Below are 13,835 nucleotides of genomic sequence, written 5' to 3' on the forward strand. Positions count from 1 at the left end.
GCATCAAGGTGCCAAGTCATATATTTGTGTTCTTGCCCATAGTTTTGTTTGTTTTCCCCAGATCGCATAATCGCTTTTGACAAAAATACATCACCATTCACCTCCTACCCTAACTGGGGAATCCAAAGCTGCCTGTGCAGCTCAGTCCTCAGCTCTTCTACCCCATGGGCAATGGCCCTGTGCCAGGAGAGGGACACTTACACTTCAGGCTCTGCCAAACTGGACTCATAATCCTTGTGCCTCAAAGGTTTTGGGCCACCTGAAACTCTGTCCCTGCAGGTGTGTCCCCAGCATGAGTCTTGTACCCCTGGGGGCTTCAGCTTGTTGTGTTTGGGCCACAGACTCGGGGAGGAAAGGAAACATTAGTCTTTTTAACCCTGTGAGAGGCATTGTCCTCTTCTGTCAGCCTTTCTACCCACGTGCCGTCCGTGGTGTGGCAGCAGCTCCTCTGTCCCCAGGCAGTAAGCCCTGAGCCCGGGCTGCCACACGAGCTCTCCACCGCATCCCATCTCCAGCACCTTCTTATTCCCGTCTATTCCGGAGACACAACACTCAGCTCCAAGGGACATCGTTATTTCAAAGCTGTGGCTAAATATGTCTCTGACTGACAACTATGAATAATTCCACAGAGCCCCTAAACTTCCAAGCATTTCACTCCGAAGCTCGTATAATACACCAGGGCTGCTCTCTCATGTTTTTCATCTTTTATATTCTCCAAAGAGTTGAGATACAGTTATGGAACAGGTTAATGTATTTTCCTCTGAAAATAATGCTGTGGGAGCCTGTGCACGGTTACTTGTGACAGTTCAGAAAAGAAAGTCATGATCTTGATAATCACCATTATTTTGTTTCACGTTTCCAGCATGTTCACGTCCATGTGCTTCCAAGGAGGGCTGGAGACTTCAGCAGGAATGATGATGTCTATGAGGAGGTAAGAGTTGCACTCCATTTCTTCTTCAGAGTTGGTTTTGCTGTTAGTAAATCACCTTAATGATCCAGGCCCTCCCATGGGTGGAGGAAGTCAGTGGAATTTCTGCATTTTTATTGCTTGCAAAGATCCTGTGATAGCACCAAGATCTATACTGGGATTTCCTTGTGAGCTCCCTCTCTGAGGGAGGTACTTTGGTCTGTCTCTGCACCCAGGGTGTATCTCTACTGATAGTTATGTTCTCTTAGTTTGAGGGCACAGGAAAAAGGGTGACCACATGGTCAGCCTGGCATGGAGGGAGGGTGTCCTATGCTGGCTGCTCACCTGGGGTGCCAGACCTCCCCCTTCCAACCAGAGAAAACACACGCAGCTTGTTACAACTCAACCACAAACTGCCTTCTGGCCTGATTTTTGTAGGGCTCTGCTCAGCTCTGGACAAATCACATTGTAGCCCCAAAGATGGAAATTAAAGAGCGACTGTGCATAGAGATGGAATATCTGCATGTGTGCAGATTGTGCAGCAGAGCTTGGCTCATAAGCTGTTCCGTGTGACTGAATCACTGGCTTTTGTTTAAATGAACAATTGTACTGGAATTAACAAAAAAGTTTTCCCCAGTTTGACAGCTGTCACAATGATTCTATGAAAAAAATCTAACTATTGTTAAATTTACAACTTGTTCTTAGTGTGTTTGGTAGAATCCTCTATCTGAAATATGACATCTCCTTCTCTTTCTGAAAGTAATTAATATAAACTTGTTCAGTGCTACAGCAATACCATCTGCTTGAAAGAGGCATCATGACATTTTCTGCTTTTGTATTTTTTCCTTTGTGATATCTACATGATGACAAGTCCCCACTTACAAAAAAATGATAGTGTGTTTTAAAGTTACAATTACTTAAATATGCAAAAATGGTGAAGAAAATGTATTACTGACAATTTATATGAAATGTAGTGCCTGAAAACCCCACTAATACGAGTAAAACCTTAATGAGACTGCTGAGCAAGGAGATCCAATGGAAATAAATGATGGCAATCTTTGCTGGTGTGGTGGTTAAAAGCAGTTGAATGAGACAAAAGTTAACACCAAAAGGGTTGTCAGGCATTGGAAAAGGCTGTTCAGGGAAGTGGTGGAGTCCCCATCCCAGGAAGTATTTAAAAGATATGTAGATGGGACAGGGATTAGTGATGGGCTTGGCAATGCTGTGTTAGTGATTGGATTCAGTGATCTTACAGGTGTTTTCCACATAAATGATTGTATGGTTCTATGTTCTTTTCATTTTCACATGTGTTAAGGGATTTCAGATGCTGCATCAAACCATAAAATCTATTTCCATTTCTGTCATATTTACAATTCCATTTGCTTCTTTTTTAACACATTTATTTTTCCCTTGTTATAGCTAAACAGAAACAGGCAAAACTATAATGAACTAGACTATATAATTAGTGTTGTTAAATGCAAAAGGGTGGCAAATTGGTGAAAAACTTTTTTTTATTTTGTCATTTTCAATTATAGCAATTGTAGGTGTTGCTTTTAGCAAACAGGAAGCATAAATATTTAGACATAGTTGTGATAATGTATCTTTTAGCAGAAGAATGTATAGCCTCAGAGTCTAACTAGCTATTCTTGAACACCACAGAGCTAACACGCTTTTGTACAGACTGTAGTTGAAGAAAGATTTAATTTTTTTTAGGATGCCAGGGAATCAAAAACACATTTGCTGCTATAAAAAGTTTGGTGCAGAGTTCTATCACTGTCTGGATTGAGGATGGAGGGACTTAAGCAATTTGCTATCATAAGCGAATAAAGCTATTTTGAAAAATGAAAAGGGGACAAATTATTGAAAATACAGCTGACTTTGGAAATAATTTGGAACTTGTGTCAGTACAGCAAAAACGTTTTGATATAATGCATCTCTGTGTGATGTCAGCAAGTCATATCCTTTTGACAAGAAGATACTTTAAAAGATTTAGGAAGATATGTAGATCATGGTAGGCCAACATACTGGAAATCTATGGGGGATAAAGTACCATTAGGTGAGATGTGGGTGCTGGGGAGAGCTTTAAATCTATTTTTCATGAAATTTGTGCTTTAAAAATCCAAAACCTGTTCATAAACGACACTTCATTTCCATGTATTTGAGTGATGGATGGAGTTGTAGTTTAGGCAGCAAAGACCACCTTCCAAAATCATCCCAGCAGGCTTTTCCTCGTAAAACGTGACATGGAGGTTGATCAGCCTCCCTCAAACAGTCTGTGCAACTGTAAAGCACACCCAGGATAAATTGTGCATATTGCAGTGCCTGGTTTAACTACCACGGCTAAAGGTTTAACAGCAATTGGAAGCAATTTCCACAGACTCAGGGTCTCAGCTCTGGCTCAACGTGTCTTTTGCAAACCCCTTTCTATCTGTAAATGCCTTTGAGCTCTCCAAGCTCTGCAGCTGTCATCTGTATATGCTCAGCAGATTGCTGATAAATCCCACTGCTCTTAGTGTCTGACAGTGAAAGGAATGCCCAGATGCTGAGACATCAGTCCTCTTAGGAGACTTCTAAAGTTGGGACAGCCAGAAAGTACTTCCAGTCTCTTACTGTGTGCTTAATTTCTCCCATTTGGTTTTAGAGTGACCACTCATCTGATGGAAAAGGCAGAAGAAAGCCTATCAGATTGTTCCCTGCTTAGTCTGTTTACTGGGCTCTGAGATCTTCAGGCTTTTGGCTATGAAGCTCTGACACAGCCCTGTCTAAAGCAACTTTTAAGTGTAAAAAGTATAATAAAAGGGAAGATATTTCTTTGTATTTTAATCAGGTATCTGATGGACACAAATGTCTGCTGATTTCTGGATATATTTTTAGAACTGTAGAAGTGGAAAGTTAATTGTAGAAGGGATGAAAGAGGGGCTGACACTTATTTCACAGCACCCTCTCTAAGGCATTTCTTGGTAGAATGTATCACTTAGTATTTTAGGTTTTAGTACCTCAGTGCATATGAAAGAAGTCACTGTGTGATTTTTCTAAGATACAAAGAGAGTCATTAATAGTAAAAAAACCATCTGCATTTAATGTTTTAGATGTATTTTCTCTGCATCTTTGCAGGACTATTTCTTGGAACAGTATTTCCCGGGAAGTGTTAGCTATCCACTTGCTGGACTCACTGTAGCGGAAAGCTAAAGCTATAGTTTATCAGTTCTTACATTTCTCTGCAATTATTTGAAGCCCAATCCTGCAAGTGTGCACATGCCACAGTTAAATTGGTCTTACAGGGCTTTTTATAGGATCAGGCCCTTCATCTTTTACTATTGGTAAATTACTTTTCTCATCTTCATCTTGAGTAGCTCTTATTCATTGATTCACTTTATTTCTTGGACAGCAGAAGAATGGCAGCTAAATATTAGGAAAACTTTCCATCAGAATAACACTTTATACCTCTGTGTTTTCTGTTTGGTTTGAAAGAGATTATATTCCACATTTATTAATCAAGGAACTTAAAAGACTCTTATCAAGTAGTTGCTTGCTTTGAAGTAGATGAGTTCTTTGCTATTACAAGGGTATGTCACAGTGACTGATAAGAATTTGGTATGAACAAACATCTTTACTGTAGAACAGCCCCCTGTGTTGTTGCAGTCAGCGCAAGTACTGCAGTTGTTGGAGGTCATCGTGTCCAAGACATTCAAGAACATTATCCTGAAAAGTCTCAGTGCTTCCAGGCATCTGTGGACAGCCCTCATTCTGTGGGTGCTTGAAAAGTCCATAGCACAGCCTGTCCCTGGTCTCCACTGAGTGGTTAGCCATTACTGCAATATAAATAACATTCATCATCCTTTAGGTTGGCAGGTAATAGCTGTGCTGGGCCAGAGACTATGGGGCTTTCTCAGAAAGGAAGACTCAATCACAACTCCACACTCCTGTTATGAGTGCTGACCTCAATAAGCTAATTTTGAGGCTGACAGACTCAGATGGGTAAGGGCAGCCTGGCCTCTCAGCGAAACTGAGCAACCCTGGCATGCTGAAGTGTGTTTTGTGGTGCATACCCTTGTTCCTCCTCAAATTCTGGCTTTCACTTGGTGCTTGAAGCTTCCTGTAACAGATGCAGCTGCCACAGTGATGCACATCCAGGGCTGTGCATGCAGGGCAAAGAGTGCCCAGCCCCTCACCAGCCTTGCTCTCATGCCCACCTCATTTCACTGCCTGTCTTCAGTTTCCAGCCTAGACTGGAGAGCACTGGAAAAGGGGAAAGAGTGAAAGAGAGGACTTAACCCAAACCCCTATGTCTCCATCCTCCTCTGCCTGCCAGACCTGCCTCATGGATCTGTAGTAATGAACCTGAGTGAAACTTCCTAGTGTGAGTTCTTCAGTAATTTATGAGATTTTTGTAAAAAGCCAGCAAAAGAATTCGCTTCATGCTATCCTCTTTCCCCTCTGGCATTCAGGCAAGCAGCGAGAGAGTCACTTAGGAAAAGATACTTTGACTTAGTGATCTCATTCAGCACATTATGTTGAATTATTTCAGCAAGAATACCTATTAGTAATCATTTCCAGTTCCAGGGAGGATGAAGGAAGCATTTTGGCATATGAGTCAAGAACCTGCTGGGCTGTTTCTTCAGTCTGGCAAAACAGGGGAACTGTGGTGAATTCAGAAGTTTAGTCAAACAAGCCTGAAGTTTAATTCTCCTGAATGGCTTTGACTGTGACATGCCATCACTCCAACCTGCAGACAGCGTCCTGCCTGCTGCTGGGCACTGAGCCTGGCAGAGCACTGGAAACCTGCACAGCTGCACTGAACTGCTTAGGCTTAAAGGTAAGGTATGAAGTAAAAAGATAAATAAACCCTCATCCAGGTCCTGTGAGACAAAATGGAAAGATGCCCAACAGCTCCTGTGAGCATCAGATTGAACTATTCATGAAAATTAATGGCATGCAGAGCTAATAGGCTGTTCCTTGGCCTCGGAATTATATTGTACCTTCTGGGAACATATTGTAGCCTGCTGGGAGATCAGTCTGCTGCATCTGAACTCCCTTGGGGCCAGACCTTGCTCTTGCTGCACCCTGCATGGTTAAACCTATAGAAAAGGACAGAAGCAGCACAGAATCTAAGTAGTTTTGTGGGGTGTTTTTCAAAGCTCTGGTTTTCCCAGGTACAAGTTTCCCAATCTTCTGATGCAGCAGCAAATACATTCCTCCCAGTAGGCTCTGGATTTTACCCTGGTCCTGCCAATGTTGCTTTTTCTGACTGCAAGCATCAGAGGAGGTTCTCCTAGGCAAGGAGTATGAGCCAGTTGCTTCCTGAGTCTTGTGATATTTTAGTGACTCCAGCAGGGCAGGGCAGATGAACTGTGTGTGAATATTTCCAGCTGAGAGTATTGCAGTAGAAGCTAGAACTGTGCCAGTAATTATGATTCTGATGTTGTAGCTGGATGGACAAAACATCATTTTTAGTTAACCTGAAACAAAGTTTTTTTCCCATCAAATGAATTTCCTTTTTGTTTTAAACAGGATGATTTATTTTCTGGACCATAATATTTTGTCTGATTAGGATTGGAAACCCCCTGGATAATGCTGGCATGCCATGTCAGCTTATTCCATGTCCTCAACCTACATAAGGCAAAACTGATAAATTTGTCAGTAAGGCCCAGTAGCAATACTGGGAGACATCCTATAGTCACATTTATTTCCCTAGATGAAACCCCCACTGTTCGTGGTATTTTCTGCCCTTTCCAACCGTATGAGGTACTTCTTAATTTGACATCTGAAATCTCTGAGACCTTCCTCTATGCTGTGTTGCTGCACTTACTTTAAGGTAGCAGGATATCATAATCAGATCTGATTAAGAGCCATTTCATTCATTGTGATATCTTCCCTAGGATCTAGAGAAATGGAAACAGCTCAGCTATAGAAACGAATTAGAAGTTGTTGACGGTTTCTCATTAAGGCAGCCATCCCTCATGATCACACACATGCCCTTGACACCTAGGCTTTGTATGGAAGGCAATGTACATTTTACATACCATTGAGAAGCCTCATTGCCCTCTACTCTGGCTGCCTCGCTGCATTCCATCACTGCTCTTGATGCTTCTTACCCTTTCCTGCCTCAGGGTTTTTACAATCATTTTCCTTCCAGGTTAAAAGATATTGGCTTCCAGGAATCACTTACATTTCATCTATAATATAGTAGATGCAAAATTTTGTGACCATTGCAAAGGATCTCTTGGCTCCTTGTGCAGGATGTTTATTGTGTTTAGCTCATGGAGTATTTGCTCTTTTGTGTCCTTGATGGTACTTCATTGGCAAGTGACTTCGTGACAAAGAGCTTCCAACCAAGGACAACTTGCTGATAAGAGGATTAAAGTGAACACGGTCTCTGAGGCCTGTTCATGCTGTCAGTGCTTGGACTTGCTCAGATGCTTCCTGTGTATTCCCAGTCCTGAGGTAAAACTGTCTTCAGAACTCTGCTTATCCTTTGAGGCAGTGTAAGTTAAATTCATGCTGGTGGAGAGAACATGCCCCATTAGTATCCTAGGTACTCAGCTTTTTGGAATTGATGATATGGAAAGCAAACAAACCTATCAGGGAGTTGCCATTTTCTAAAGAGAGGTTTTTCCTTGCCATATTAAAACACTGCCTTGAACTTCAAATGAAATGCTCCCCTGTGTTCTCTTCAAGGTTCAGGATATTGGAGCAGGTAGTTGGTAAGCACAAACTAAATCACACTGAAATCCAGTGCAGACCTGGCAAGGGATTAAGCCCATACGAGAAGAGAAGCTGATGGTAAAATGAGGCAGAATGAGAGTGGATGTTACCTTTTGTTGCAATGGTTTTGCCAGGAAAGCAATGCAAAGTGACCACAGACCTGTTGCCATCCCGGGGGGGGGGGAAGGGAGGGGCAAAAAAGTGTAATGTCAGTTGCAGAAAGGAAATTTTAATAAAACATTGCAGCAGAGTGAGAATTTAGTTTGACAGAGTGTTAGCATAATTGTGCACAATTTGGTTTTATTTAAATACGTTAAGCACCATTGTTTCTTTTCCATGTTAAGGATTGACTTTGGTGCTGGGTTGCAGCCGTTTTCCTTAATTGCTTTAATCCTTGGCCTTAAGAAAATGAATACTTTAAATTTGCACTTGTTAAGTACACTGCTAATGAAGAAAAGGCTTTAGCAATCTTTGGAGGACCCAAACTATATGTAAAACAAAAGAGAAAGCCAAGAGAAAAAAAAAAAAGAGAGAGGGAGAAGCTAATCACCAAACCATTGTGTTAATGCTTATTTTAATCATTTGCCTGCCCTTGCTGGCAGACAGAGGCATTCGGCTGCAGAGGCAGGAGGCAACGATCGCCGTCAAATGGCACTGATGTTGAGAATTGGGCCCAGGAGGACAATTTGACTTGTCAGTTTATATAGACATAAAGCTTCATTGTTGTGCACAGATACAACTGGCTTTTTAAAAGCCTATTTCCCTCCTGATGATGTGAGAATCTGCTCCCCTCTCTCCTACTGTTCTCCAGCCCTCAAATTTATTAGACAGCATTTGTAGCACTGCTCCATGTTTCTGTGGTGCCGTAGGGGCAGGTGGGGTCCAGCAGTGCCATGAGCAGACCACAGTGACCAAATGCCCAGCTTTGAACCACGGGTACCTGTCGGGGCTCTGGGAGTAAAGAGCTGTGACTGCACACTGGGTGATGTCTCCTCAGAGAGTTTTATCATACAGATATCCCTGATGGAGTATTCTCTGTGGAATTAAGTGTGTGTTTTAAAATACAGGATACTCAGAAGAGAGGAGCTAACAGCATTTCCTTGGGGGACAAAAATGACACATCTCCAGAATTCAATTAATTGCCAGAAATGTATTATCTATTTTCAAAAACAGCTCATGCTGCTGTTTTGCATGTGCAGGAAACTTTTATCTTTCTGACAACTAAGAGTAGCAGTTAGCAAAGTGTGCTTATGACTTCTTTTGGCTGCCTGTGCCTCCCTGCACTGCAGGGAGCCCCTGAAAGGATTTCAAGTAGCACAGTGCAGCATTTTCCCCATTTCAGCTTTTGCATCCTGCAAATTGGAGAAAGTGACAACTGGTGTCCACATCGAACAGTGGCATTTGCTGCTCCAAGGAAAACAAAGCTTCAAAATCCCGCTTGACTGACTTACAGCCTAATTGTAGCTATCCAAATGCAGGTACTCCAAAAAAACAGAGAAGCAGGGGACTAAGGCAGCCTTTGTCCCACTTTGCCTGGATAGCTGCAGCATTGTGTACAAGGCTGCCAAGAATCCCTTCTTGCATTTAATTGCAAAAATTTATCATAAGTTTGTGGTAAACATATAAACAAATCCAACTAAACATTTGTGTCTCCGTTTTGCCTACGTAAATTACTTCTGTGTACTGGTATCTTGCTTCTAGGGATTGTAATCTTTGTGGAAGTGGGAAGATACTGCAATAAATAGAGTTTTAATGAAAGGCCTTTTCCAGAATTTCTTTTTTCCTTGAACAATCATTTTTTTCTTTCTTTTCGTAAGGAAAAAGTCTATTCTCATTCATTACATGAGTGTCTTTGAAGGGGCAAATGCACACAACTGCCAGGTCATGTACAGCAAGGGCTCTGTGCAGGGTTCTCTTCAGCTGAAGCATGATTGGGAGCAGTAATTGAGATTAGCTCCCCAGGAGATGGGCCTTTGCTCTCCTACTGTTTTTTCTCAGTAAAATAGTTGCATTTAATGCATTTATGAGTAGACTGTAAGTGCTAACATACTTTCTTCCCATACCCCTGCCATTTCCATGGCAGGCTTACTGAAGAAATAACAATACATAAAGCTGCATAAACATTTAAGGTCTTCAGTGTCTGCTGCCACTGGCACCTTTCACATTTTCTATTTGAAAATAATTTAATTTCACATTTTTACATCTGAAGTGCCTGTTTTTGAAGACCTCAGAGTATTTTTTTTAGTGTATGTAAATGAAGTTTCCTCCTGCCTCTGTGAGTACATTAAGTAACAGTACTTGCAGGTCTGATGCAGAGAGGTGTAGGGACCTTGTGCAGTTCTGGAGTGAGTCAGGGCAAAACTGCTGAGTGCAGATACACCCATGAATCCCTGAACCAGCAAAAGGTGGATTGATCACCATTCTACAGCTACATGGAGTAATACAACATATGAAGCCCATGCTTTGTAGGAAAGTGTGGCCCTAAGGCAGCTGGTAGATATTCCAGGATGTGCTCCCCAGCTTTGAGCAACACTGAAAACTGGAAAAAAATTTCTCAAGAAATTTGCTTCCATTTTTGGTGTTTTTTTTTTTTTTTTCCCTGAAGAATAATACTACTGGAATTTACAAAGTCAGATTGTCACCTGGTAGAGCACTGGCTTCATTCAGCCAAGCCCTGCGAGCAGCAGCAATTGCTGCTCTCTGAAGGTGAACACCTCAGGTATTTTAACAAGAGGGGACATGTTCACCCAGCTGTAGAAAAGGGGGTCTACCTTCACTGATATGGTGTCTCCTGGCAAATGCTGAGAGGAAAAATTAGAAGAATGAACATATCTATGAAATGTCCCAGCTTTTTTTCTCCAGAAAGGCAGATTCAGGGTGTCCTTTGCCATAAGTGGATTCTCAGGTGGTTTTCTAAAAAAAGATAAGCAAAAGAGCCATTGACATTCAACAAGAGTCAGATGTCTAAATGCCTTAAAGACTTTGAAAAGCCAGCCCTTTTTTCTCTGTATTAGGTTGCAGTGGCAATATTGACACTCAGTAGGATGTTATTAGCATGTGATTTTCTCTTTTCATCTTGCACAAGGGCATCAGGCAGAATCGCCCTCTGCTGCTGCATGAGCAGAGGAGTTGTGGATTGATGTATCAGCACTTCATGTTGCTGGGTTGTTCTCGGGAACATGTGCAAAAGGGAAATAATAGTAGAACAAGGACATTTCCCAGGTTAGATAATGTGCTCCACTGACATCCTTTACTTTGCTTTTAAGAGTGATAAGCATAATGATGCTGAGAACAATCTGGTGTTTTTCCACCACTTTTAGAAACCTCTTGTCATTTTAAGCTGCTGATGTTTCTTCTCAGGTGCTACCTGGTGATCCTTTTTACATTTTTATTACTGTTGCTTCTTCTCAAGAAATAAATTTGCTGAGAGTAAAGAAAGTTGCTCATTAGAGCAATGTAATTAAAGGAAAAGTAGACACCATGCCAAGTTCCGTTTTCTCTACAAAGCGCCACCTTGGAGATTGCCTGAAACTCAATTACTCATTGCTATGCTTATTAGGGAGAACAATATGCTGAAATGATCCCTACTTCTAATAACCTTGTTTTGTACATGTGCATCGTGTTAATACTTTTTGCTTTGGTGCCCTAATCACCATGTATAAAATGGATCTGTTTCTAGAGGGGGAATAGGGAAGGTGGGCCACGTGGTGGGTGTTCTCTGAATTGCCACTCTCCGTGGAGAGTTTCTTCTTTCCTGCCGGTCCACAATCATTTTATGGCTTTTTGTTGTTGTTGTTGTTGTTGTTTTCTTTTAATTACATGGAACAGCATTTATTAACAGATTACATCTTGATAACCAGATTTCCTCTGGTGAAATGAAAATGTTCATCCTCTGCCTTGCTCTCTCCCTTTGGGGGAAGGACTGTTCAGTATCTCTCATGTCTTGGTCTTATCTTTCTTACCTCATGGCTTCACCAAGACAAATAATTTCTGCAACAGAAAGCTGACAGTAACACTTACTAAGTAACATTGTTCTGATAATCAGTCTGATGCCCAATTTTCTTCCTTGATGTGCTACCCTGATACTTTCCTGCTGTCCTCCTGACATGATGTCTTCAGCTTTTGTGAACAGGCTGTTCCTATGGCCCCAAAAAGCCTGTGTGCCCCTGCAGGTGTGTTACAGGGAGCTGTAAATACCAGTATTCTGTCCAGGGCTTTGGAAGAGGCCTGAAGCCATGAAGGAAACATGATGTACTTCCATCCAGCCCACAGCATAAAACCCTCCTTAGCTTCGTGCTCAAGCCTTCTCCTGTAAATGTGCAGGAAACCTTCATTTATGGGATACTCCATCAAAAGTGAAGGGCAGAAGTCTTAATCATGCTAGTTAGTATGGCCAAAATTGCCATGGGAATGTGGGGAAATTGCCTGAGTTTCAAGCTCTGTGGTGGCCAAGTTCATTTTTGAGTACCAGTAAGTTCCCCTGAGATTCTTTGTCAAAAATGCCACAAGCACTTATAAAATAATTGTGTGAAAACTTCACTTTTGATCAAAATTATGGATGGAAGTGGCTGAATGTTGAAAATATCTAAAGGAGAGAGAGGGAAGTCATTTGTTCCTAAGCAAAATAGCTTGACTGGCAAAGCTTCAGTCCCAGAGTGGAAAAGAACTGGTGAAATGTAAGGCTGTTCTCTCTTTGGTGCAGGTCCCCATCCCTGGAATTGTTCAAATCCACGTTGGATGACGTTTGGAACCACCTGGTCTAGTGGAAGGTGCCCCTGCCTGACAGAGGAGTTGGACTAGATGATTTTTAAGGTCCCTTCCAACCCAAACCATTCTATGATTCTATGATAGGAAGAGGAGATTAGTTCCGATTAGTTCAAGTACCACTAGTGTTTTATCTATCATGTAAGGCATGTATCATCATTACCAACTATGTCATAGGAATACTAAGAAATCACTGTTCCTAAGAAATGCTGTGTGTTCATCTCAGAAGGAAATGCATGCCTGTGCAGTTAACCATTCCTTCTCCTTCCTTCATGTCACAATATTTCAGCCCTCTTATGCAGAGAGCAAAGAGACATGTTGAAAAGGAAAGTCTTACCCTTTGATGTTTATTTGTTGCATTATCCACTTTTCATGGCTCTGTTATTCCAGAATCTTATTGAGCCATTCATTGGCAAGTGGAAATTTCCACTGCTGTCAGTAGAGTATTTCTGCCTCTGAATCACTTAGTTTGGCCCCTGATACTTAACTTGGGGCCAGATTATCAAAAGTGTTGAGCACCAGCTTTCTGAAGGCTTAGCACCTCCCACTGAGGACAGATTTTCAAACTGCTCTGCACAGAACAGCTCCTGTTGTGACCCTTTAAGGACAGATTTGCAAAAGAACTCAGCAGTTCCCTTTCACCAAGGAGCCGAGCCCTTTCCAAAATCTGTCCAGCTTAGTGGCAGGCTGGAAGATAAGGACTTTTGAAAATGCAGCTTTTAGCAAGCTCTCTGATATGGAAAAATACTAAGTTCCAAACATTAGGAAGGACTTGAAACAAATGCTTGAAAAGAGAAAAACCTCCACGTTTCAAGATGTGCCAATTTTTATTGACTGATAGAGAGGCTGGAAGAAAATTTTGGATCTGAACAGGTTTTTCCATAATTGCCCACTAGGAGGTTTCCTGCACGTTGTCCTGCAGCAGCTGCCAGGCAGGATGCTGGAGCAGAGCACTGCTGTGCTGAGGCAGCACAGCAATTCCTGTGTTCTCAGAAATTCATTCTCTTAGCAAAATGTGATTTGTAAGCAAAGTAGCACAAAGCAGCCATTATTCTTCTACCAACCTTTCTGGAAATAAAATACCCAAAAAAACAAAAAATAAAGCAAGACCCAAAAAAAAAAAAAAAAAAAAAAAAGGAAGATTGATTTGAACCTTATTAAAATTGATTGAATTTTCCTTCTGAAATTTTAAACCCAGGATTCCTCTTGCATGCACTACACTGCCTTGTCCTCCAGAGAGCCTTTCCTGGTGTGTGGCTAGCAAGAAAAGTCTCCACAGAACAATCTGTGTAACCTTGGAAGCTTCTGGGTTTCTAAGTGAGTGCCAGTTCTTCACCTGAAAGTTATTGTAGCCAGGTGGCAATGGAGGATGTGATGCAGAGAAGGTATTTTGGTATCTAAAACTCAAGACTTCAGGCTTTAACCCTAGGCAGCACTTGAACCCCCAGGAAGGTAGCTC

General features: G+C 41.8%; 1 protein-coding gene across 8 annotated transcripts in view; it reads left to right on the plus strand.

The window, feature by feature from the left end:
• The window catches only part of FHIT (fragile histidine triad diadenosine triphosphatase), a 622,475-nt gene that overhangs the window by 536,634 nt on the left and 72,006 nt on the right, over positions 1–13,835 (plus strand). For all 8 annotated transcript variants that reach the window (XM_032120697.1, XM_032120698.1, XM_032120699.1 and 5 more), the window contains one exon: positions 863–931. In XM_032120697.1, coding sequence (XP_031976588.1) covers positions 863–931 — 69 coding nt within the window. The remainder of the gene's footprint in view (positions 1–862; positions 932–13,835) is intronic.

Source organism: Corvus moneduloides, chromosome 11 (genome assembly GCF_009650955.1).
Source record: "Corvus moneduloides isolate bCorMon1 chromosome 11, bCorMon1.pri, whole genome shotgun sequence".
Classification (NCBI taxonomy): Eukaryota; Metazoa; Chordata; class Aves; order Passeriformes; family Corvidae; genus Corvus; species Corvus moneduloides.